Source organism: Carassius carassius, chromosome 4 (genome assembly GCF_963082965.1).
Source record: "Carassius carassius chromosome 4, fCarCar2.1, whole genome shotgun sequence".
Classification (NCBI taxonomy): Eukaryota; Metazoa; Chordata; class Actinopteri; order Cypriniformes; family Cyprinidae; genus Carassius; species Carassius carassius.
The window spans coordinates 2,265,717-2,291,051 of record NC_081758.1 but is presented as its reverse complement, the minus strand read 5'-3'; the positions used below and the strand labels follow the sequence as shown (position 1 = coordinate 2,291,051).

The 25,335-nt window shown below is 36.8% G+C and overlaps 1 protein-coding gene across 4 annotated transcripts in view; it reads right to left on the bottom strand.

Moving 5' to 3' along the window:
* The window catches only part of LOC132132257 (ankyrin-1-like), a 128,880-nt gene that overhangs the window by 40,554 nt on the left and 62,991 nt on the right, over positions 1-25,335 (bottom strand). For 2 of the 4 annotated variants that reach the window (XM_059544632.1, XM_059544671.1), the window contains 29 exons: positions 24,377-24,574; positions 24,151-24,249; positions 23,386-23,484; positions 23,105-23,203; positions 22,320-22,517; positions 22,115-22,213; positions 20,931-21,029; positions 20,622-20,819; positions 20,151-20,249; positions 19,946-20,044; positions 19,517-19,615; positions 19,349-19,441; positions 19,184-19,256; positions 19,033-19,053; positions 17,352-17,448; positions 17,028-17,106; positions 16,241-16,356; positions 15,914-16,138; positions 15,672-15,826; positions 14,129-14,340; positions 12,475-12,679; positions 11,209-11,305; positions 10,850-11,078; positions 10,329-10,457; positions 9,813-9,932; positions 9,611-9,695; positions 9,395-9,469; positions 8,302-8,433; positions 5,327-5,488 (listed from right to left, as the gene is read on the bottom strand). In XM_059544632.1, coding sequence (XP_059400615.1) covers positions 5,327-5,488; positions 8,302-8,433; positions 9,395-9,469; positions 9,611-9,695; positions 9,813-9,932; positions 10,329-10,457; positions 10,850-11,078; positions 11,209-11,305; positions 12,475-12,679; positions 14,129-14,340; positions 15,672-15,826; positions 15,914-16,138; positions 16,241-16,356; positions 17,028-17,106; positions 17,352-17,448; positions 19,033-19,053; positions 19,184-19,256; positions 19,349-19,441; positions 19,517-19,615; positions 19,946-20,044; positions 20,151-20,249; positions 20,622-20,819; positions 20,931-21,029; positions 22,115-22,213; positions 22,320-22,517; positions 23,105-23,203; positions 23,386-23,484; positions 24,151-24,249; positions 24,377-24,574 — 3,691 coding nt within the window. Of the gene's footprint in view, positions 1-5,326; positions 5,489-8,301; positions 8,434-9,394; positions 9,530-9,610; positions 9,696-9,812; positions 9,933-10,328; positions 10,458-10,849; positions 11,079-11,208; positions 11,306-12,474; positions 12,680-14,128; positions 14,341-15,671; positions 15,827-15,913; positions 16,139-16,240; positions 16,357-17,027; positions 17,107-17,351; positions 17,449-19,032; positions 19,054-19,183; positions 19,257-19,348; positions 19,442-19,516; positions 19,616-19,945; positions 20,045-20,150; positions 20,250-20,621; positions 20,820-20,930; positions 21,030-22,114; positions 22,214-22,319; positions 22,518-23,104; positions 23,204-23,385; positions 23,485-24,150; positions 24,250-24,376; positions 24,575-25,335 lie in introns of all 4 variants that reach the window. The other 2 variants (XM_059544623.1, XM_059544679.1) reach the window with 2 other exon arrangements.

Genomic DNA, 25,335 nt, shown 5'->3' with positions numbered 1-25,335 from the left:
TATACAGGCAAGCAAATGGGGTCAAAAAGAATCCAATGCGCTGCATTTTCTTTATAATTGATTTCCATTACCACTGATCTATAAAGTCGACAGTCCCACAAGGATATCAATACCATGATTAGTTTTAACAATATGCAACCAATTTATATTAACATAAAAAAATTAGTTAAAAACAATCTAGGTATATTAATTCTGAAAATCTAAACTGAAGAAATTATTGACGTGACAATTCCACTGACTGGGTTAAAAGGTTCAATGTGTTTTAATTACAATTTTAAATAACACAGTCAAATTCTTAATCTTGTATTTCTCATAGTGATTTTCTACAGGTGAGATTTTGCCAATACCTCCCTTCATATATTTACAGTATACAATTATTTACATATTAAAGATCCCTGGAAAGGGTTTTCATGTTCCAACAGTTGTAGTACATTGCTAGATACAAGACTGACTTACTACAGGTTAGATTTAGCCAATATCTCCCTTACTTTATAAACATTTCTTAAAAAAAAAAAAAACATTTACCCAAAGGGATTTTTTCATGTTTCACAGGTTGTACTAGTATGTTGTTAGTTACGTTGTTCATGTAAATTGCTAGTATCTGCCTTATAGTGCATGTGCCATTCACAATTATTAAAAAAAAACAAAATCCGTAAGACCCCAAAAGGGATTTTTCATGTTCCAAATGTTGTATTATAAAATATTGATGTACTTTATGTACAGCAAGGGAGGTATTAGCAGAAATTTACCTATAGTATGTCAGTCTAGTCACTAGGAATTTACTACAACCTTTGGAACATAATAAAATAATAAAATAAAAATTATGTGAATTACAGTAATTTCTTATGAGCTATTATATACTGTATATACAGTGAGGAAGATATTGGCAAAATTTCAACTGTAGCAAGTCAGTCTGGTCACTAGCAACATACTAGTAACATACAACATTTTGAAAACGAAAACGCCCATTTAAAAAAAAAAAAGTTTTTTAAGTATTGGAATTTTTTCTTAAAAAAATATTTGTGTAATTTCCATATAAAGAGAAATAAGTTATTGGCCATATATATTTAGTCAGTTTGAGTAAATTATTAATTTATTGTAAACTGATTAATTTGAATATTTTATTGTACTACGTTTCGTTTTGAGGTAAATTTGCAGACGGTCCCTAAAGGATCTTAGGCAAATATCAAACATAAAACTATTGCGCTTGGTTTTCTTTTTACGAAAAAAAAAAAGGTTAAATTTGGTGAAACTTTGTGGTTTGTGAGCTCATCTGCTTAAATGTACATAATATACAGTAATATATTGTATTAATTAGATGCCGAATTTAATAATTTAATATCTTGAGGCAATAAAAGACGTTTTATATATATATATATATATATATATATATATATATATATATATATATATAACATGCAGTTTTTCTTGTTCCGTAACTTGCGTTCATATCCTCATCTGTCTGTATATAGTTTGCATCATCAGTAAGATTTGAGTTTTGTCTTTTAATCGCTGTCACTGTTGCGCTGAGCCACGTAATGTGTTTTCTTTTCTTCAGTGGCGGAAATCGCCCAAAATGGGGCTGTACTACACAAAATGCGACTCAACGCTGATTGGACTATTTAGAGGCAGAACAAACAGTCTAGAATAGTGAAAGCTAGCATGACACTGTGGTTGAATGTGAAAGAAAAAAATCCCTCTCTTTCGCACTTTGGTGGTGCGTCACCCAATCGCCCTAATGGAGAAACCGGCACTGCTTTTCTTTAACAGATTTCTGAGGGAAACCGCGTGAAACCTTGAGCGTTCGTTCATATTTTACATCTGCTTAACTGTCTATATAGTTTGCATAATCATCAATAAAATGTATTCTGAGATCTGAGGTCTTATATCACAGTATTAAATGATTGAGAAGCGTTACTCATCATTGGGGAATCCTGGAGTGTGACGTGAGGGGATCCCAAGTAGAACAGCACAGCGACACACAAGCCATGACACAAAGTTACGGAAACTAAACAACCGAAAGCAATATATGTCTTCCTTAGATGTAATGTTAGTTCTGTACTTCAGCGTTGGGTAAAACACCATAATAATCTCCTTTGAATGCTGCTTACTTGGTAACAGCAAAGAGGTTGAAATAAACATACGCACAATCAGCTTTTCCACATGCCCCGATAATCAAAACTTCTACTTAGCGCTTGCTTAATTTCTGCAGATAAGTTTTTTTGTAACTGTATTACTTAATCCACCTGTTGCTTTGGCCTTATTTAACAGCCTCTTGCACCACCTGCTGGTGAGCGACTGACAGCAGATGGAGATCATGCCTCTGTGCTCTACTGCTATTCCTGCAGCTCCCGGATGTGAAAGGGCGAATTATCTGCCGAAGTTTAACCACTGAATTTGTAGAAGCGAATTTGGAAAGTGAAATAAAATGGACCGAAATTTGCCTGTTGAATATTATACATCGTATTTTTTAAGCTACTTAATATTTTGGAAGTGAATTTCTGGAACGTGAATATGAATGATTGATTTTTTAATTATGAAAAAGTGTGTGAAATATTTTTAATTGAATTATTCACAGCTTAAACGAACGACTATATTAAATTTCAGGACCTAAAGATGCAAGCCCTGGAAATACAATGCATTAAAATGCAAGTACTGTTAATTCAATGCATTATTTTTTCAGATAGTGCTATTCAGCATGCTTTTTGTTTCAAAGACATAAGTCATTATTTTACTTCCATAGTTAATCCCTAGTTGCTCCAGAGGCGTGCGACCTCTGACATATATAGCAATTGTAAGTCGCTTTGGATAAAAGCATCAGCTAAATGAATAAATGTAAATGTTGAGAAACCTGAATGTCTTGGATCTGTAGCAGTTATATGGAATGCCAAACCTGACAAAATTATAAATAAATGAATACATAATTAAATATATAAATACATAAAAAACAATAATAAAGGGAAAAAAAACCTTTCAAAAAAATTTTTTTCACATTTATTTATTTCTACATTTCTGTGTCCATAGGTAAATGAGGTGGGCGTGTTATACATCAGGAATAGCAACCCCTTTCTTTGAGCCCATATGAAATACAAGAAGTTTAGTCTACATGAAATGCCTGTTGATAGTGGGATGAATGACTTAAATGGGCAATATGGCCAAAACCTTATGCAGTAGCACATTGGGTTCATATTCTGGCCTATTCTGCTTGTCTGTAAGTATTTTATTAATGGTAAATTATTAATAATGTTATTAATGTTAACAGTGTTAATTAGTATTACTTAATTAGTATTAATAGTAAACAGTTCTCCAATGTCACTGTTTTTGTACATAAAACCACATTAAAGGCACAAATGTAAATTTTTGCTGCTAAAGGTTGCATTTTCAAATCAACAATAAAGGAGAAGCTTGATGATTCTGTGAAGGAGGGTGGAGTGATGGGAGATGTAGTTTTCACCATTCAGAGAAGCCCAAAACATGTTCACGGATGTAACGATTTTTTTTTAAAAGTTTTAACCTCTACCTTTAAAAGTTATTCACACAGCGAATAAATTATACAGAGAAAGCGAGAAAAGAACATTTTATAACAGTATATGACTGACTTTAGTCTAGCTTGAGTTTAAGCACTATTAAAAAATCCTCTTATAATCAGTAAAACGGTCTATACGCTGTTTGAAGAAATTAATCTTCTACTCACATCATATGTACATATGCATCATGTTGTTTATGATGCAAGAATTCGCCAGAGAGCAGAAAAAAAGCTCAGAATTTTGAAATACAAATGCAAAATTATCTTGTTTATTCTTTTTTTTTTTTTACTTTTTTTGTATGTAGATTTATATATTATTTTTTTATTTTATTTATGTATTTATTTATTTATAATTTTGTCAGGTTTGGCTTTCCATACAGTTTCAGATTCGTATGCTTCACATAATTTCATCTTTCAGTGAATGCCGTGGATATTTACGGATTAATCATGTGGTTGTTTCCATATAATCTATTGTAGGGGTTTTGATACTTATTTCCGATTGTTACCCAGTCATGACAGTGGGGGTTTACAGTATAATCTTGAAAGAAAAGAAGCATAATAACAGCACCTTTAAATATATTACTAAAATATGACTACTGCATTATACATTATAAATGAACCTCTCGTAATACTATAAAAAGTTATGTCATGACCCTTTTAATGTCCCTTCAGGGTGATATGAATGTATATTTTGCACTGGACTTTACCCTTCGCATCTGAAGAACTAATATACCTGTATTTCACACTAGCCTAAGGCTTTCAAGCATAAAACGTGCATCTCTCTGCACAAGTACAATGTGTGGTAAATGTTACCACAAAAGCACAGGAAGCATGCTACTAAATCAACTGATATCTCAATAAGGTTACCTTTGTTAATCGTAAAAAGGAACCAAATTTCATCACACATCAGGTAGTCAATGCACAGAAATGTGACAGACTACTGTATGTTACTGGGGTTAAGTGCAACTTAAGCTGTATTGATCAGATCTGTTGAAAATGTTATTTAAGCTCTAAAGTTGTCCAAATTGTCATAGTGAGGTGGGATGACTTTTCATGATATGATAACCAAAATAATTCTAATGGGCATTTTTAAATGTAAACAGTATGTTATGGCTAGTTACAGCAGAGACCGTCTTCCAGGTGAAGACACCAATCTCTAGCTAAAATATGTTGTAAACATGGAATTCATAATCAGGTAAACCAGAGGTTTCTGTGCCTGATTGTAAGTGGAAAAAGGATATCGATATGATTAGATCATGTCTCTCCCTGGAATTTTTGAGTGGATATCAAGCAAAAGTAGTCATGTCACTTAAAATTGGACAGACAGTATTGGTAAACTGCAAGCCACAGACACAGTCAGAGCTTAAGTCGTATTATATCCAGTAATATACATTTATCTGAATAAGTAACTTAGAATCTGTCAATAGTGGTTTGTTCATTCAAACACACAAGCGCATTTCCTTAATCTCAAATATTTCCCAATTTCAATGGGAACAGAGGACCTTTAAGGCATTTTAAAAAATTTCCCTGCAAAATAGTCAAAACATTTGGACAGTCTACAAAGAATAGCAACATAGCATAGTTCTGGAGGGGTGTCTTCAGTTCTGGTCCTGGTGACAGCAGAACTGAAAGAGGAAATGTTAGGTTAATGGCCAAAATATAGGGGGGGCAAGGGTCAGAGCAGAAGATACAGCAGCAGATATCAGCTGGATGAGAGGAATAGCCAGATTTTGGAAAGAAGGATTATGTGGGACAAGTGAGAAAAGTGTAGAATGCCACAAAGTGGTGTCTCTCACTTACCATTTGTGATGCCAGGAGATAGATGGTCTCTCTCTTGATGCATAGACCTGGAAGTATCTTGCTCCCAGCCCCCCTGCTGACCTGTTGGTGGTCCCTGGCCCTCCAACATGTTCACAATGTCCATTCGGTCAATGCTCTTGAGGGCCATGTACAGGCTGTCCACTACAGTGGTGAGAGACACACAGATGGTGGAGAAACGGAGAAGGGGAAGACAGGGTAGTTGGACATAAAGGATGAGGACAGAGACACACCACTGACAAAACCAAAGGATTTCAAGAAACTATTAGCAAAGACATCCAAATAACAATAATCTCAAAACGACATTAGGATTAACTGTTAAATTAATTTTGTTATTCAAAATAAGTAGATTCTGTGCATAAATCTGTCTCAGTCACGTGAACTTTTCTTTACAGCCACCATATTTATCACCATCAGGGGGAAAGCAATGGTAGAGAATTCAAAAATATCCCACAAGTCAGTCATACATAGGATGTCTTGTGCAGACTATCATGGGACCAAAGAGGTTCTCATTTTCACAAAAGAAGATTGGGGAGCCCCAGCCATTTGCACCGTAGAAAGTTCTCCACATTAAGAACCCAGAAGTAGGATGCACACCAGTTTGACAGAGTTCAATATTCATGTTTTTGGAAGTTTTATTTTGACAAACTAAAACAGGGTGATGGGACAGGGCCTTATATTACATCAATGAACTTGGGAAGGGAGGAGCCAGGGCAAGCTATCACTGGCCTCACTCCTATTAAATCAGTGCAGGGCATACCAATGGCTCCCCATGTCTCTTCTTCTTAGGGGGCTGTTTACACCCATAAATCTCTGAGGTGCTGGAGAATGGTGAGATGGATTCCTGGCCCAGAGCAGGTGACAACTGAAAGCCCTATACTAATTTAGCTTTCAGCTTTGACTTACATTCTGCTGCTTCCTCAAATCCATTCCACTTGGCTCATTGATCTCCATTCTGCAACAAAGCATCTTAGCATCTATGCCGCTCAGGTGGGTCTGGCTGTGTGCTCACATATTCTCATTAAACAAGCTGTTATTTAATTGAATGTTCATCAATTGTTTGCCTGTTGTTTAAAAGCATCATGTAGTCTTTGTTGCAGCTTTGAATTACATCTGTGTCTGTGTAATTTGCTGCATGTCACTGTATTTTAACTACTGTACTTAGTGGAGGAAGGATTTTTTGCCTTTGAGGTGCAACAATTAATCCCATGGCATGACCCACAGCTTGGTTGGCGCTCTGTGTTGTCTCCATGACAAGATCCAATGCTGTGTGTTTCTCAGTCCATAAGTCTTTAAATAGCTTCCCTTCCTCAATGGCTGTGTCCCTTCCTCAGCCTGGAGCTCGGCAACATTCAGTAGGCAAGTTGCAGAGACACTGATTAAGTTCTGTGCTCTGACCAGGTATGCCTTGGCTTTATAGAACTTGTACAGGAGCTGGGCTTACATACTTGGCTGTTCGTGAGATAGCTGAGGTACCAAATTCAACCCCAAATTTGGCCAAGGGGGCCAGACAGGCGTCCAGAGATTGCTCCACCTTCCCCTGTTTTCTGCTCTCTCCTTTACCAAGAATGCATTAAAAAAAACACAAACTTGAAATGGCGTAGTTGCCGGCCATTCAGCTTCTAGGTGCTCAGCAGTTTGGCGACAGACGGGAATAAACAAGTCTCCATTTCAGGTTTTGAAGTCTCCACTAATGATATGATGACCTGAATCAAGTGTGTTTGATTGCGGAGAAATACAAAGACTTCTTCCAAAATCGCATTCTCTCTTGAGTGGGTACTGTTTTGAATAAGTAATTACTTCGTGACCACAAAATGAGTTAGTTCTATATAGCATGAATGTAATCTGGACTTACTACAGTCACCATTGTCTTGTGACCTACCAGTTTTGTTGTTTTGTGCCACTGCATTTTGTCACATACTGTTTTTTGCCTACTATATTGTAAGGAAGTATGCAATTTCAGATGCAGCCCTATTAAGGAAGTTCCAGGGACAGTGGCCCACTGTTCGTGTCCGAAGCAATAAGTCCTTCCTCTCAATATGATTGCCACATGCTTTTGGGCAAGGCTGTGTTCTGCGGTTGTGCAGTGGCACTCATATTTTGTTCTAGATAGAGTACAGTGCTGTAGCAAGTGCTGTCACATACTCAAAACTATTTTTGTTTCATGCAACTTCCCAATAACTTGTTGGCTAGCTGCGACTGTAATGGACCGAAATGGAAGTAGTTCACAAACATCACAATTTCCTGCAATCTAAAATGAACTTGAAGAGACAGTCTTGAAGGGTGACATTCTGAATGAGAATTGGGCTGCTGGCCAGCTTTATACGGAAGTGCCTAAAGGCATGTGTAAAGTTCAAGTGCAGTCGTGCAAATACACAACTATCATAGAGTGGTCTATGTGAAAATTACTTGACTGATAGAGAACTGACAGACCACTGTCCTGCTCAGATCTTAGCCACAGTTCTTCCTCAAGAAAACACATATCACAAAAGCAGATTGTTCTCCATGGTGATTGTGCAACCAAGCATTTTTCTGGGGTTTTCCTATTATACATTCATATACAAATCACTGATAAAATCATTTTTAGATAGATTATAGAACATCCCGTGTATATTGAATGTATATCATATTTACATATCCATAAACGGTTATTTCTGCCTCTGATTTGAAAAGGGTTCAGAAATGGGGGGGGGGGGGCATGGAAAGATAGAGGGGGGGTGAGAGGGAAAAGACTGCATGATAAGGGAAAGGCCTGAAGCACAGCAATTCAAAAGTTTCGATACCTTTGTTGGATCCTGCAGCATTGCAAGTTAAAGGCATGCTGATACTTACAGCAACAAATATGGCGGCACGTTCATACAGTTAACGTCACTTGAGACAGATTAATAACGTTAAATTTGCTCGTAAATAATTTAGGTATTCATAGGATCATAGTGAATGGACAATATGGCACTCACTTTTGGCTCTCTTCCCCTCTCGAGCGGCCCACAGGTTGAGCAGTGTTGAGCTCTGCTCTAAAAGGGAGTTGGGATTCTCCACACGGATCTTATTTATTTCATCTACATTAAACTGCAGTTCACGTCCCAACTCTGCACATGAATTAGATATGATACATTATGCCCCAGCAAGAATGAATGTTTCTTCAGTATTAAGTGACTCATTTCAGACTAAATCATAATTTATCAAAGTATATAAGTGCTGATTTTGTGCCACTCGATAAAAATACTATGTCACTACTAAATTAAGTCAATAATCAAACAAATATAAATTGTGTAAAATGGTTGCTACACAAATACAGAAAGCAAAAATGTTGAAAGCACTGCACATTTATATCGATTTATGCTGTAGTGCTGTCTTTATGCTCTGCTGTTGCACCAGTGCATCCTTAGTTACTTTTCTTGAAAAAATATGAAAGTTAAAAAAAATTGTTTACATTTCCATGTGTAAATTGTGTGTAGACAGGAGTGGGAGTATTGACAAAAAACCAGCAGGCAATGGTATTGCAGTGAAATAAGATTAATGTGCATTTATTTGCATAAATGATATGAAAGTTTATGATAGGATCTGACATGTCTCCTTCAAATTCTCACATAATTGCCACATTTTGGACAACTAAACTGACTATATCTGTTTAAATCTGTATATTCTCGTGTATAAGTTTTCAGTTAATAATGACATTGAATTCAGCAAATCTTTAAATAATCAATTCTTCTGCTTCAATTCAATAATTAAAATCAACAACTGTTTTCAATTGATTATTGAGTTGTCAATTAATTCATCAACTGATTATTACATTGCATGAATGGCCCCCATATGAAGTCCCTAGCATGAAAACGTTTAGCTTGTGCAAAATGCTCAATCTCATCTGCACATGCTAGACAATGTGAAATGTTCTTGAGCTTTGGTAAATTTGTACCTTAAAGTAAATGACTTGTCAAAACATTTTATATTCTGTACATGTATGTGGCAGAGAAATAACATCCAGATATGCCTTGACAAGACATGAGCAGTTAAGCAATATGCTTGGTGCATCCAAACCCACACACTCACCAGCCCAGCTCAGGCCTAGCTGTTCAGCTATTAAAGCCATCTTTAACTCCGTCCTTTCCATGGCGCTCAGTGATGCTGCAGAAACCAGACCATCATTGGCTGAAGCATTCAGCAATCTGATGCTGCAGCTCACATCTTATTCAAAGCAGGGTCAGGCAAAGGTTAAATGAGATTTGGGGGCTTAACATGCAGATGTCAGTGTGGGAGCAATCTTACCCATGGCTGGTTCATTAAGAGCACTGTATCTTTCCCTCAGAGCCAAAGGAGTCAGAGTTCTCCTTCGCTCATCACTTCCTATAATCTGTTATAAAGAAATAAACACACTGTAAGAGAACACTTGTGGATTTAACTCTTTATGTGAGCATCTGTTTGTGTAGGAGATGTGAGAACCGGGATTATCAACATTTTGCCGTATTACCTTAATGCATGGCGGCATGGTAACGTTGAGGTTGCACAACACATGCTGATTATCTTCATATTTGGTTGATTTGCGCAAGAAAGACAAAAAGCCAGAGTGATCTTTACTGCTGTCCCTCACCTGGGGAAATAAGGTGGATAATAACATGTGATGATACACTGATGCTCATGAATATTAAATGGCGAAGAAAACTATCATGCAGTGCCTTCTGTTTGTTTGTTTTTTTTTTTTTGCTTTTTAGCCAAGCATGGGTTCCTGTTTCAAGTCATAATTTAAAATTTTGTGCGTTTTTGTCATATTCAGTTTTTGGGGCGGATGCAGGGTTAGGACATTTTCAGCTAATTTGACCCATTCTTTTAACCACTGAAACACTCACACAATAACCAGTACAAATTATCTAAACCTACATTTTTATGACCTAGTTCACAATGGCTGAAAGAATCTACTTGGGAGGAAATGACAAGGTAAACATGCACAGCTACTGTAAAAGGTAAAAATGGGCTGTGATGACTTTACTTTGACAGACACAGGCAGTCTGTTGTCTCTGAAGGCTTGGAAGTTAAAACAGCGGGGCTGCTGGGCCGCCTTCCTAATGGGAACCAAGTTTCCTGAACACTCCAAATACAGCGGCATTCCCTCCATGACCTACAGAACAAACGGCAGCCAGCAGATTTAGGCTTACAGCAGATGCAGCTTAAATTAAACATTCATCAATCACATGATAATATATAGATGAAATATAGCAAAGTCAACATGAAACATCATCAGCAACACATTTACTTCTGTAATGCCACATATTTAAGAATATTCAAAGAGTTGCATTGGATTGTGAAAATTGGGTGTTTTATTCCAGAAGGTAGTCGAATGCAAGTTTGTGGTGGATTATTTTAGTTCTTACTGACTTTGATGGCATTTCTTTCCCTGTTTTTTATTTTTATTTTAAGTATAAATGTAATGTACTTTATTGTAGAAATAATGACACAACTGATGCATTGTTATGTACTGTCTATATGAAGTAGCACACTACATCATATGACCTCTATGTCTCTGCTGCGAGCCACTTCAGCAAAGTTCTCGTGCTGCTCCAGGGTTTTGTCCATTTTGTCATCAGTCATGCAGTAACAGCGGAGTCGGCCCTCTCGGGCTTCATTCATCTTTGCAAAAACTACAAATTTGGCCATGTATGGCACGGCTGTCAGCTCGCGGTACAGGAGGTTGGCAAAGGTCACGGCCTCTGCGGTCCGAGGACAGTCTGCCAGCCAGAAACTGTGCGAGAGCAAAACAGACTTTGAGTCAGATTTTGAATACGAACAAAGTTGTATAATAAAACACTGTTGTGAAGACGAAACTCATCTTCTGAAATAACCTAACGTGATGTAGGGGTTATGGTGCTTACCGGGCAGAGACATTAGTGGTGAAATTGGCACAATCATTGGCATATAGAAGTTTGGTGGTTCCAGTTATATCTTCCCACTGGGCAGGAGCTGTTCCACCTATGACATGTCGAGAAGTGCAGATGAAAATAAATATGCAGTAGACAGGTCTTAATTTACATAAATAAATAAAAAAATGAAAGGAGCCCTATTTGATCATCATTATCATTTTAAATTAATGATAAATGTAATATATATTCTAAACTTAAAAACCTAATCCTTGCATTGATTCACTCTTGCATGTTTGTTGAGCAGTGCAACTTCTGTGTTTCCAAAAAATATTTAGAATTTTTTTTTTTCAACATTTTGAACATTTCTATAATTTTCTAGTTTTTAGGCTCTGCTATCTCTTTAAAGGTAAGTAGATTTCTTGCTATTTTTAATATCTTCTGGACAAAAATCTTAATATCTTCGCACCAAAAGCCTCAGGCAAAAATGCCTGACTGCTTATAAAAGTAGCAGCACACTCTCTTCAACAAGCTGTCATTCATCTCTAAAAATGATTGTTTTATACACCACCGCATCACTATTTACTAGTCCAGTTATGAATGGCTTCCTTAGTTGTGCACAATAAACATGGAAAACATTAAAAATCACAAAATCACATCACCTTTACATTAGTTCTTTAGAATAGGGAACACCTTTTCACTATTAACTTCGGCTTTTCCCTCAACAAATTTCTAATTAATTAACTATTCCTAATTAATATTTAATAAGGTAGTTGTGAAGTTTAGGTATTGGGTAGGATTAGGGATGTAGAATAAGGCATGAATATGTGCTTAATTAGTACTAATAAATGGATAATATTCTAGAAATATGAAGGCATCATTTTTCAGTTTTTGGATGCAGCCCTAGTTTGTGTTTCTCTTGTTGATTAGTTCAGTCAGTTCACCTGTGTTTGGTAATCGTCTCATTAGTTCCCTCGTTTAGTATCTGTATAAGCTCTCCTTGTTCTGTTCTGTCCGTTATTAGTTTACATGGAATTGCTTTTGCTCTGCTCTGTTGGATTTATTAAAGACTGTGGATTGAACTGCTCTTCTTTGTTGTGCGATTAACTAGCTTAAGTGAACCGTGACAGAAATATTATCAAATGAGATAAGAGAGCTAAACGTTAAACATGCTTCAAGCAAATTTATCTCCTTTAAAGTCTTATTCAGGATGATTAGATCTCTGTAATAATGATGCAGAAAAAAGACTTTGCAATGTAAAAGCGTTTGGCTGATTTTTACCGATGACGCTGCAGAGCAGGCGGAGGCTGGTGGTGTCGCCCTCGCCTGCGTCCCGTGGACTCTCCCTCCAGGAGGGAGGCAGTGGGATCCTCAGGCCGATGGGACGGTGAAACTTGCGCCGACGAGGCTCTACTGTCACCACTGGGCCGAACGTGGCTTGGTTCCCCAGAAGTTTGGCCACCAGCTCATCAGGGACTGGCTGGGCCTGAGTGCCCAGGATGGAGCGAGAGAAGAGACCGTAACAGAAGGGTAGAACGCAAAGTAAAAGACAGGGGTGGTGAAAGAGAAGAAGAGGGGATGAGAGTCAGAAGAAATCGATTCGGTAGTGTGAGCCAAAGTGTATTCACCTATGAATGTATGACGATGGGATTTCGTTCAGATTTTCATGAGAGAAATCAGGGAAAAGAGTAGACAGAAAAGCTATCAATATACTTCCATTGTCATTGCAATTATTGCACAATGTAATTCGAGACACCAAATTTAGCTCATCAATCTGTCTTATTTATTAATGGAAAAACAGTTACAAACATTATTGAACCAAAGCTGGTGCAGAATGAATTCACTTGCAGTAGAAACTAAAGACACAGACACAACATATTGTTATTTGTTTACAATGAATTACAATTTGAAATCTTGAGTCGGGTGTGCTATATTGCTGATCCCTAAATGTTTAACTACATCAAATTCAAAGTATTCAAATCCTTGGCCAGCTGACATTTTAAAGAATTATAAATAAAATGCACATTTATAAATCTGTTTAAGTTCAAGTTTGTCAATGCATTTAGATGATTAGAATATTAGACCAAAGAAGAAAAAGTAAAAATGAAGCAAAACAGAAGAACAATAATATAACAGATGACATAAATGATTAAACAAACGATGGGTTAAAAACAAGTACAAAATCAGCTTTGGTATGAGCAAGAAAACAGAAATAAACACATGTGTGAGTCCTGCACAATCATTTCATTCTAAGTTCTAGGTTTTGACATTTAAAATATGAAACATACAAAACATTGTGTATCTAATAAAGTAAAGAAAAAAAATCTGATAGTATCAAAAGATAGTACAGTAACTCAGTAAGATGTTTTATCTAATGAAAATTTGCCTTTATAAGGTGCTTTAGATATTTGTAATAGTACAGAAAATGTTCCTCATCCCGCTTCTAATTTTAATGAGCTTCAACATCTTTCGTGTCTTTGATTCTCTTCAACTTACAATTCCATCAATCAAAATCTGCCATACATTCAAACAAACTTCCATCCATCCTCAACTTTTGCTATGTTTTATGCACTGCAAAGGAAGAAATAAGCTATGTTTTATCTAAGCAGGAAGTAGAAAGATACCATGCCATACTTTACCAGACTTCATCATTCATTTTTACCATCATCAGCTTCATCCACAGAGTTCTAAGCAACTTACAAAATCCCATTCATTCCCTTTCCAATGGAACAATGTTAAAATAGTTGATCCCAAAAATAATTCATTTTGAGTGATGAAAGATGAGATGTTTCGTCATGTTTGGTGTCTCATGACCAAACAGGAAAACAATGACAAAAACAATCTAAAAGCTGTCAGATACATTATGGTAATATGCAGGAGATAAGCTTCCTCCATTTTCCATCACTTCTTCCTCCTCATCATCCTCCCATCTCACCTGCAGTCCGAGACGGACTCGCTTGGTGACGGCAGTCTCAGGAAAACTGGCCTGGGCCATGGGCACCAGCTTACTGGTGAGAAAACCCCCTTCTGGGCCAATCAGATCGTTCTCCTGCTGGATGCGGGACACCACCGCAAAGTAGAGAGGGAAGTCAGTCGAGATGATGCGCCTGATCCTTTTCTTCCCAAGTTCCTCCTGACTCTCAAGATCTAAAGTGCACAGCCAACAGAGAAAAGATAAAATTGTGACATTTGGCCGGCTACACAGACATCACAAATACTGTACATTAGACACCGCAAAACCTGTTAAAGGAATAGTTGACAAAAAAATGAAAATTTGCTGAAAATGTGCTCACCCTCAGGCCATCCAAAATGTAGATGAGCAGTGTTGGGAAAAGTTACTTTTAAAAGTAATGCATTACAATATCGCATTACTTCTTAAAAAAGTAACTATTTATGTCACTTAGTTACTTTTTATTGAAAGTAATGTGTTATGTTACTATTGCATTACTTTTTAAATCTGGGCTGGACTTGGTTGTTTGTTTTTAATATAAAAAGATCTATTTTTGGAAAATGTAAAAGCCCTTTCACACCAAAAGCCTCAGGCTGAAAGAAATGTAAATTCACATCTGTACAGTAGAATGCAGAAGAAGAAAGTTCAACACTCTTTAGTAATAAAAAAGAAGAAATGTTAGTTTATTTCATTAGTATGGTTGAATTAGATCATCGAAGGTCAGTAGCAAACTGGTGCTGTGAAATACGAATGCAATACATAAAGTATATTTGTAGTAAATAACATTTCATTATTGCAGCTTTGAGAGATATTCTTAATTGCTCACCAGTGCATCCTCTGCAGTGAATGGGTGCCGTCAGAGAGAGTCATAATGAATTTGTTTCGTACAAACATGCAGCTTTTGTCTTCACAAGATGTGAACTGATGGACTGGAGTGGATTAATTGTGGATTATTGTGATGTTAATAATTCACTGCAGAGGATCCATTACTGAGCAAGTGACGTACTGCTCAATTTCTCCAAATCTGATGAAGAAACATCTCATCTTTATCTTGGATAGCCTGAGGGTGAGCACATTTTCCCCAAATTCTCATTCTTGTAACTGGTTAAACTTTATTTTCAGTGTTCTTGTGACAGGGTAATTTTACATTTAAGTACGGAGTCATATTAATTAACTACATGTATTAACTGTATGGTTAAAGTGAGGATGAGGGTTTGGTTTAGTGTTAGTTGCATGTATTTATGCATGAGTTGTTGTTATTACTATAATTAGTATACGTAACGTGTAATGACAACACTGTAAAATAAAGTCCTGGTTTCACAGTCAGGGCTTAGATTAAGCCAGGATTAGGCCATAGTTCAATTAGGAATTAATAATTGTTATGTATTTATAGTACATCATTAGAATTATCCTGCATTTAAATTAATTTAATTTAATCAGATTTTTTGGCATGATGATTCACATCACTGAAGTTAATTCAATTGTTTCTATAGTGTAACTTGTCAATACAGCAAGAATGAGTACAGACCTTCATCCATGCCATTGAGGATGGTCTCCAGGACCTGGTCCCCATAACGATTGCGATGCTCCTTCCAGACCGATCCGTTCTCACTTCTCAAGACCACCAGCTCACGATCTCCCCGACCGAGTGCCGCGAAATGGGGAATCTCCACAATCACAGGCCTTCAGGAGCAATGTGAGTCGGGTCAGTCTGCCATTTAAGTTAAGCAAAAAAAATCTTGTTTTCTAGCAAAACTGGTGTTTGCTCACCCTAAAAACTGCATGCCAGCTGGACCAAGAGAGATGATACGGCTGGAAAGACCCTCACCCTCCACCAGAGGAGGTGGAGTGGCAAGTTTCTGCGGCTTCACCAGGCGGCAGGTGATGCGTGTTGGAGCGGCACAGGTGCGAGGAGGAATGATGACACGCAGGCCGTTATGTCTGCTGCCTCTCATCGAGCCGCCACGAGCATCCACCATGAAGCTCACGAGGAAGCTGCAGAACCATCAGCACAAAGACCATGCACAATTCATTTGTGATATTTCAATTTCAAGCCAGAATGAGTACTAATATTTCAGCCAGAGGTAGGAAACTAACCCGGTGTGGATGGGGCTCGCTACCGGACTGACATTGTCTGACGTCTCTGTGGCCGGACTGCTGGGGATCAGCGAATCCTCATCGTAATCCTTGGGCAGAGGAAGTGGAGTGTGCTGCTGTATATATAGAAAACAAAAATATACATAATATATACACTGTACAAAGCGAACATGTGCAGTCATTTCAAGTTATCTGATTTGACCCCTAAAACTACTTATAAATATACAGTAAATGTAACTTAATATGTAGTGATAAAGTGTACATCCACAAAAATACAATATTATTATAAACACCTGCAGACTATTATTACACCTATAAGCATTTGGTTTTATAATTCTTAAAGCTTTTTTAAAAAAAATGACAAAACAATAATAAAAATGATAGTGATAGTAAACATATATATAAAATCTGCATATGGTTAATAGCCCTTAAAAAGTGTTTTGGCGGCAATATGTTACAATAATGTTTTCATATAGTAATCCCATTGTATCTGTATATACTTTTCTATATACAGTACAAACTACACTACCACGGTACAAGTAATAGTAATAAAAAATGATCAAATGTATAGGTATGGTATTACAACTCCAGTTCCAGAAAAGGTGGGACATTTTGTGAGATGCCATAAAATTAAAAATGTGTGATATGTTCGTTCTCTTTAACCTTTATTTGTGACTAAAAGTAAAAAGAGAGAAAAAAAAATCCAATGTTTTTTTTTTTTTTTAGATGACATGATCTTCAGAAATCAATCAATCAATCAATCACTCGATCGATCGATCACATTTACCTGCTCCATTTCGTGTTCTTTCAGCATGACTGTTTCAGGAGACACACAAGGGATTCTTGGAATAGCAGGGGAATGATTCCTAAAAAACACAAGTTAGAAATAAGTCTGACACAAAGGAGTCTGTAAATAACAGTTCTGCGGTCCATCATAATTCATCTCAGTGGCCTTTCCTTAGTTTGGGCTCTACTCTTTTCTATTCAAACTAGTTTAAAACACATCCCAGGACATTTCTTCCACCATGTCTCCTCTACATTATTATACATGTGTCTCTTCTTGTTCAATCTGAATCGTCTGCAACAGCATCACTGCAACTCTCCCTCGTACTCTAGAACATTCTTGGGGGAAAGGAAATCCTCATCATGGTCCTTTATGTCCTCCATCTTCAAATACCTGGCACCATCGTTCCCCAGCAGCTCCTCGCCTGCCGCGACGAGGGATGAGAAGAGAGAAAAGAGAAGAAGAAGTGTGTTAAACAGGCTGTCAGGAGGAACTGAGCACTGAATGAATACTGGGTGGACGATATGGAAAGGAAATCAATGGATTGAGAGCTGCGGAGTGAGTTTAATATGTTATGATGACAGCAACAAAGAAGTACCATGGTACTAACAATGTCCTTTTTGAAATACCTGAGTACTAAACACCACGGTAATCAATCAGTACCATGGTATAACCATCACTGTACCATGGTACTGCCACAATACTTTTTTTTTTAAAGGTAATGGAGTGATGTAATCAGATCACTATTTCCAGTGAATGAGAATGAAGCAAAGGGAAAGATTTGTGATGGACATACTGCAAAAATGTGCTTGTTTTCATTTTAAAAATGCCATAATTTTAATTGTGTCTATTAAGGTCTTTTTATAAATCATCCTCTTGGGAAGTTGTTTGGCAAACAAACACAACATAACTGGTGAAGCAGAAAATTATGTTTTTTTATACATTTGATCAACAAACATGCATTAAAAAACAACAACAACAAAACAATAAGGTCAAGCAGGCTTTAATGGTAATTTAAAGTTCTTTCATATTGTACTTACAGTAGTACCTATATATATATATGCATATAGATGGGATGTTTGTGTGCCTAGTATAAATAAACGCATACAGTATATGGCAAATGCACAATATATACTCAAACTGTATATACTGAAAGATGAAACTTCAGTTTTAGCATTGGATTTGCACGAGGCAGCCAAGTGATGCACATCCTTGTGAGAGTCGATGATGAATATGAAACATTTTCATTTTTAGAGAACATTATGTAAACACACCTGTAATATCTGTAATTACACCAGGAGCTGAAATACAGTGCTCTCTGATTTTATATGATGCACTGATTCTACAACACACCTTAAAAAAGGTGAGACACTTTGTACATCACCGATTTAGCAAGTCATAATTCTGAAGAAATTAACAAATGCACGAACATTATGAAGTTCTTAATCAGTATTTTTAGCTTGTAATTTTATCTTGTTTCTCACAATGTATTGGGTACAGTGGGGACAGAAAAACACATTTAATTTAAGATATTCTCTGTATGTCTTAACGTATCATGCAAGTAACTGAAGTTCCCAGACAATAAAACAAAGACACTACATATTTAAAAAATTTTTCTAATATTGATCATGAACCACCTATTTTTGTTCCTGGCAAACTGGAATTTCAATGACACAAGTTTGCAAGTTCACATTTATACCATAGTGCAAGATAACGGTGAGAGAACTAAATCTGTGCTGCTTTAAAAAAAAAAAAAAGGAGATGTAGCAGGTTAGTTTGAGCGTTAAGTGTTTTGCAACAGTTAGATACCTTCAGGAATAAAAGCAGGCTTATCAACGTCAGTGCACACATGCTAATGTCACATCCATCATAATTTCAAAAGTGCACCAGAGAATGACAATGTTTTTGTGTGTGTGTTTGTGTGTGTGTGTGTGTGTGTGTGTGTGTGTGTGTTGTAATGAAGTCACTGACAATGGCCGTCACACAAAGAAGAAAGGGAAATTCATACCTAATGTTAGCTGTGCAATTCCTAGAAAACCAAGAGCAGGATGCTCTTTAAATGCCCACTCATGTAAAGAAATTAAATGAATCTATATCTTGTTTTTCCAAATGTAAATTATGCTAAAACTCTAAAACAGAGCACAGAGAGCTGGATTTACCTTCATCTTCAGACACATCCAGGATCTCATCAACTGTCTCCGGGAAACTCATGCGATGTTTTTCAGTGGTGGTCTTAAAGGAAAAAGGTTGTTACAACACGTGACTTCTTACATTCAGTCTTCATGTCGTTTATACTAGTCATAGTATGAGCAGCTGTAACTCACCATTGTAACAGTGTCTTCGGTGACCAGTTTGAGCACATCAATGACTGAGATGTATCCAAGACGCTTTGCGATGGCAAGAGCTGATGTTCCATTCTGTAGGAGACAGAAATGTTCATTTGACAATATTTTAAAACGATGGCAATCAGTTAAAAGAGGCCAGGCTCTTACAGTCGTCACTTCATCTGGCTGTGCGCCATGTTTCAGGAGAAGTGTCACAATGTCCGTGTGGCCCTGCTGAGCAGCCTGATGTAGCGGTGTATATCCCATCTAATAGTCCCAAAAAGAGGACAGATACAGAGTCAGACATCAAGTGAAAGAAAAATCTCAGATGATATCTCTTTAACATGTCAGTTGTTTTTCTCTTAGACTGCAAGCAGATGAAACGAAGAGCAAATGCAAACACTTTGCTTCTCGCATTTTTCTTCTGAGACAAAGAGTTTCAGATCTTAACATAGTCACAGACTCTGCACAAATATCAACTAATCGATTCTATTCCTATTCTTAGAATCCAAGGCAGAACATTTAAGACAAAGATGAAAGTTTGAAAACTGAAACCACTTACAAAGCTGATCAAAGCAAAAGCATTATCTCATTTACCCTGGTCTTGCAGTTTACATTGGCCTGTTGCTGTAAGAGGAATTTAACCATCTTGATATTGCCGTAATGACAAGCTACATGGAGTGGAGTGTAACCCATCTGAAGAGAAATCAACAAGGGCAATCATATTCATCATTATCAATTATAACATGAATCATTATGTAGAAAAGCAACATATTGCACTGTGAGAGATGTGAGTCTTCACCCGTGTGGCAGCGTAGACGGACGCCCCGTGTTTCACTAGTATATCAGCAATGCCAACATGCCCCTCCTGAGCCACGAGGTGAAGAGGAGTCAGACCGCTCTGAGGACCGACAAGACATGCACGTAAAGCAAGATACTGCATGCTATTCACCATGTGTGTGTGTGTGTGTGTGTGTGTGTATAATGTTGAGAGATAAATGTAAACAGGTAAACATGTTCAGCTTGTTCACCTTAACTAATGACTTAACAAATGTAAACAAAAAAACCTTCATTGTAATATCAGCATACTGATGTGCGATGTTCTCACATCTAGTTTTTAAATGAATTTTCTTCGACAGGTGTACAGTATTCAAGGAAAAAGCAGTGAGAAAAAGAGTTTTGCTCTTTTCATTACTGAAAATGCTTCTGGAAGTGGGAAAACTTTGCTTTAAGAAAAAGGATGAAGTGAAAAACTGAAGTGCAGTAATCGTACCTTGTTGCCCAGATTGACATTGGCTTGTTTTGAGATAAGCAGCAGTACCATGTCTGCTTGGCCCTCCTGGGAGGCTAGGTGTAGCGGTGTGACCCCTTGCAATGACTCCGCATTGGCAGAAGCTCCATGCTGCAGTAAGCTGCTCGCTGCCTCCACCTGGTTCTGTTTGGAAGCAATGTGGAGCGGAGCATAGCCATTCTGTGGAGAAAAGACAGAAGAGCAATGGGTTAATGCACTTTGTGGCTGGAACAACAACTCAAAATCATGATTAAGACTGAGTGTTTTCAGTGTGTTGAGCAAGTGTCATACCCGAGCACTACTGTGTGGTGAGCCTCCTTTACTGAGCAAGAGATTGACCACATCCAGGTTGTTGTGATGGATGGCCACATGCAACGGTGTGAGTCCAGCCTGTAGAGGAGAAGACATCTTACTTCACTGTCATCAGTGATACCAGATGAAAATGAATGATAAAACAATACTACAACCCTTGTAAAACATAAGCGTTTGATGGTACTGAATGCGCACTTTTAATTGTACTGTAGTATATTTAAAAAAGTGTACTTGTAGGTAATATATTAAATGATATAAAAAGGCAACTTAAGAGTACTTACAGAGAGACACTTGACTGGTTATTAACACACTTAAACAGACTTTTGAGGTGAGTTTTAATAATCTTTTGTTGCGCTTTAAAGAAGGACACTCATTTTGACTTGTTGAGTAATATGCTAAAGAAGACATTTTACTGTAATATGCTATAGCAATTTTTTTTTACTGTAGTAGTAATATTACATTAATCTTAAATGTAGTAAATTGCAACTCCATTATTACAAATGCATAATTACAAATATTTAATACTAGTATTTTTCTAATATTTTTAATATTTGTATTTTTATATTTTATAATTTATTTATTGAAATGTATTATATATTCTGTAAATTTAAAAAAAAATTGATTATTTATTATGTATTTTATATTTATTTATATTTTTATATGATATTTATAATATTTTATACATAATATTTAATATGCACCATAAATGTTTGTCAGTACAATCAGAAGTACACTTTAATCATAGTTCAAAGACAATAGAGGTAAGGTAATTACTAAATTGCACATAAAGAGGTACTTGAGGTTTAAACTGCATGTAATATAAATGTTAACTTTAATCCATTTTCATTTGAGTGAAATTAACAATGAATTAAGTGTTTTAAAACTACATTCATTTCACTCTCAAGTATTATTTCCATAAGAAGTACTCTTTTAAAAGTATGTTAAAGTGTACTTTTTCACAAGGGTAGTGACTGATCATTTGGACATTTTAAGATGTTGTTTTGAAGCATGTATAGTAATGGGTTACATGTTAAATTGTAATTAGATTGCAGTTGCTGACTTAATTTCAATTAATTGGTTGTGTCTGTTTAAGCATATGTCAACACATGGTCTCATCCAACAGAATAACATTCTATAAACACATAAATACAGCTGATTCATACTTTGCCTGCAGCATTTGGGTTGGCTCCTCTCTCCAAAAGCAGCACTGCTAGATCAACCTTCCCGTATTTGGCTGCTACATGAAGAGGAGTGAAGCCTTTCTGCATGGCACCAATCAAACAGCATTAAGGTTTCAGAAGAGAGATTTATACAGTTAACCATTTGAATACAACAGGCTGGTGATCTTAGTCTTTGGCGGCACCGTACCTTGGTCATTTTGGTGAGCTGGGCGTCCATGTCCAGTAGGATGCTGGCAGTCTGTGTGTGACCCTCACGGGAAGCGATGTGCAGTGGAGTGTGTCCTGCTGTTGTGGTGGAGTTGGGGTTTGCCTTGTGCTCCAACAGCAGCTTCACCATCTCGTTGTGGCCCATGCGGGCGGCACAGTGTAGCGGCGTCTGGTCATCCTGATGGAGATGAAGGTTGATATCACGCTTTCCATAAATGATGCTTTTTTAACAAATAACAGCGGCACTAAAAGATTTTCCATGATTTTTAAATAAATTAAACCGTCATTCCACTTTTTTCAGTATACTATTATATTGTTTAAATAACACAGTTTCTTTTTATCCTCAGCTAAGCCTCAATTAAAACATTTTTTGAAAAGCATAAAAACCCAAAATACAAAAAAATGAAACTAAACCAACCCAAAATGTAATTAAAGGTCTTTAATATCCCTTACGAAAAAGAAGTTTATTATTAATATACTTCTTTTAAACTAAAAAAAGGTAAGTATACTTTGTCTACTTTTTATGTACTTCTCAGAAATTTGCATAAAAATGACATTCAAGTATACTTGACCAATACTTAGAAAAAGTCTAAATATGTTTGCGCTAAAGCTTCTTGTGCTCTGGGCATTCAAGTTTTCATTGTTATAAGGTAGGGGGCGCTATTACACATCTTCTGTACAGAAACAAGCCAAGAAGAAACTCAAAATGTAATTAAAGGTCATAACCTGAAATGCATCAAAATATTAGCATAACATGAAATGCACCTTGGCTTTGGCGTCCACTGGAGCTGCGTTTTGCAACAGGAACTCAGCAACGTCACAGTGACCAGCTCGAGACGCCATGTGCAGAGGTGTTTCCACTTTCTACAAATACATGTTAATGTACAGGAACATGATCACATACTGTACAGTCAAGACATCTCAAATCACCTAGAGGTAACCTAGAGATCACTTTGCTTTCAGAAGTGAAGCTCCATGAAGCTCCATGTTTACGTGGCCTCACTGTGACATACCTCAGTGTAGATTTAGCTGCTGATATTACTTACCACGTTTGAGGCATGTGGTGAAGCTCCTTTTTGCATCAGTATCTTCACTATATTCAGATGACCCATGAAGGAGGACACGTGCAGCGGGGTCAATCCTGACTGTTGGACAAAGCATACAGACACAGAGAAATATGGCAGCATGAAATGCTTTCACCGACCTCTGTACTAGACCCTGCTCTAATCAAACCGTTTAAGATACTTAAAGGAAAATCTGACCAAATTTGATCCACATCCAGTCCAGTTCATCAATTAACATATTATGAAGTCGCTCTCACATCAAAATCCACTGACATGTTTGTTAAGAGCTGTTTTGGCTTGTAAATGGTGCTTGATCTGTGGATATTACTCTCCTGATTCAGGGAAAACAATATTATGTAGATGGCTCGTATTTTAGCTGAAGTTAAAAACGTCTTAATGGTGGATTTGTTTCTGCTTTTGTCTTCTCCGCATGTGAACTGATGGACTGGAGTGCTGTGGATAATGGGGATGTTTTTTTCAGCTGTTTGGACTCTCATTCTGACGGCACCCATTCACTGCAGAGCATCCACTGATGAGCAAGTGATGCAATGCTACATTTCGCCAAATCTTGTGAATCCGACTTTTGTTTATCTTTTTTTTTATTGAAATGAATTCCGATTCTATTAAATGAGCACTGCATCTCTTTTGTGTTTTGGGACACTTTGTGAATTTGTTTCTTGTTTCCTGTCTTAAGCATCCTTTTGCCATGCTATTTGTATTATACAGTGAAATGATGCTGTGTCTCACCTCTGTTACAGCCTCCAGGGATGCAGAATGCTTTAACAGCAGGTCCATTACACGCACGTGGTTCTTCTTACAGGCAATATGGAGCGGTGTGAAGCCATTCTATGCATGTCGTGAGTGGAGAGATATTTCTATGTAAGTGAACAGATTCTGGACGTTTCAAAACAACAGGGTATACATCATCATGTGCATTAGTTGTGTCCCGCGTGTCTTTTAAATGTGAACTAACCAGAGCACGGGTGTTTGGTTTGGCTCCTTTATCCAGGAGAACCTTGGCCATGCGATGATGTCCACAGTGTGCTGCCACATGCAGAGGGGTCAGGTGGTCTAGAGTGATGTCATCAATCTCGGCATTGTACTGTAATAGCTGTCTGATACAGTCCAAATGATCACCCTGGGCTGCCATGTGTATTGGAGACAGGCCATTCTGTGCAGTGAACATAAGAGAACATTTAGAGCTGCCAATGGCAATTTCTTTCTTTCTATTCAAACTCTTCATTTGTATTACACGTTTTGTCTTACGCAACCTTTTTGTTTGTTTTAAGGTTATTGAATGTATTACTACATTTAAGATTTATGCATTGTTTTATTTGAATTCTATATAAAATCTCCATCCATTTAGATTACCCAGTTTAAAATAAGCAAACTAATAAACCTAATGTAATGCATATTTGTCAATCATGCATAAATGAAACAGGTCGGATTTTTTTTTAAGTACTAATAAACTGAGTGTTTTAATTTGCATTAACCAGGTTTATATATATTTGTCGTCAATTATAACATTTTCAATCAATTATTTTAATTAATTTCACAGCTAGAAATATTTTAACCATGTTGATACAACTGAATAAATTGAAAACATATTTATATATGACTCAACTTAATGTCTTACCTGTTTCATTTATGACTTCGTGACTGAAAAATATGCATTACATTGAGTTTATTAGCTTATTTAGGTTAAACCTGTGTAATCCAAATGTGTTATTCAATCTTTTATTTTATTTTTTTGAGTGGATTCGTGTTTTTAATTAACACAGCTGACACAATATATTGAGAAACACTCTGTCAATAATAAGAAACTTTTAAGAATTTTGATCTTCAGAGCAAATATTTAGTCAAGATATTTGACACATTAAAGAGTTTTTTTATAATTTGAAACATTACTTTTTAGAAGATAAAAATTTCATA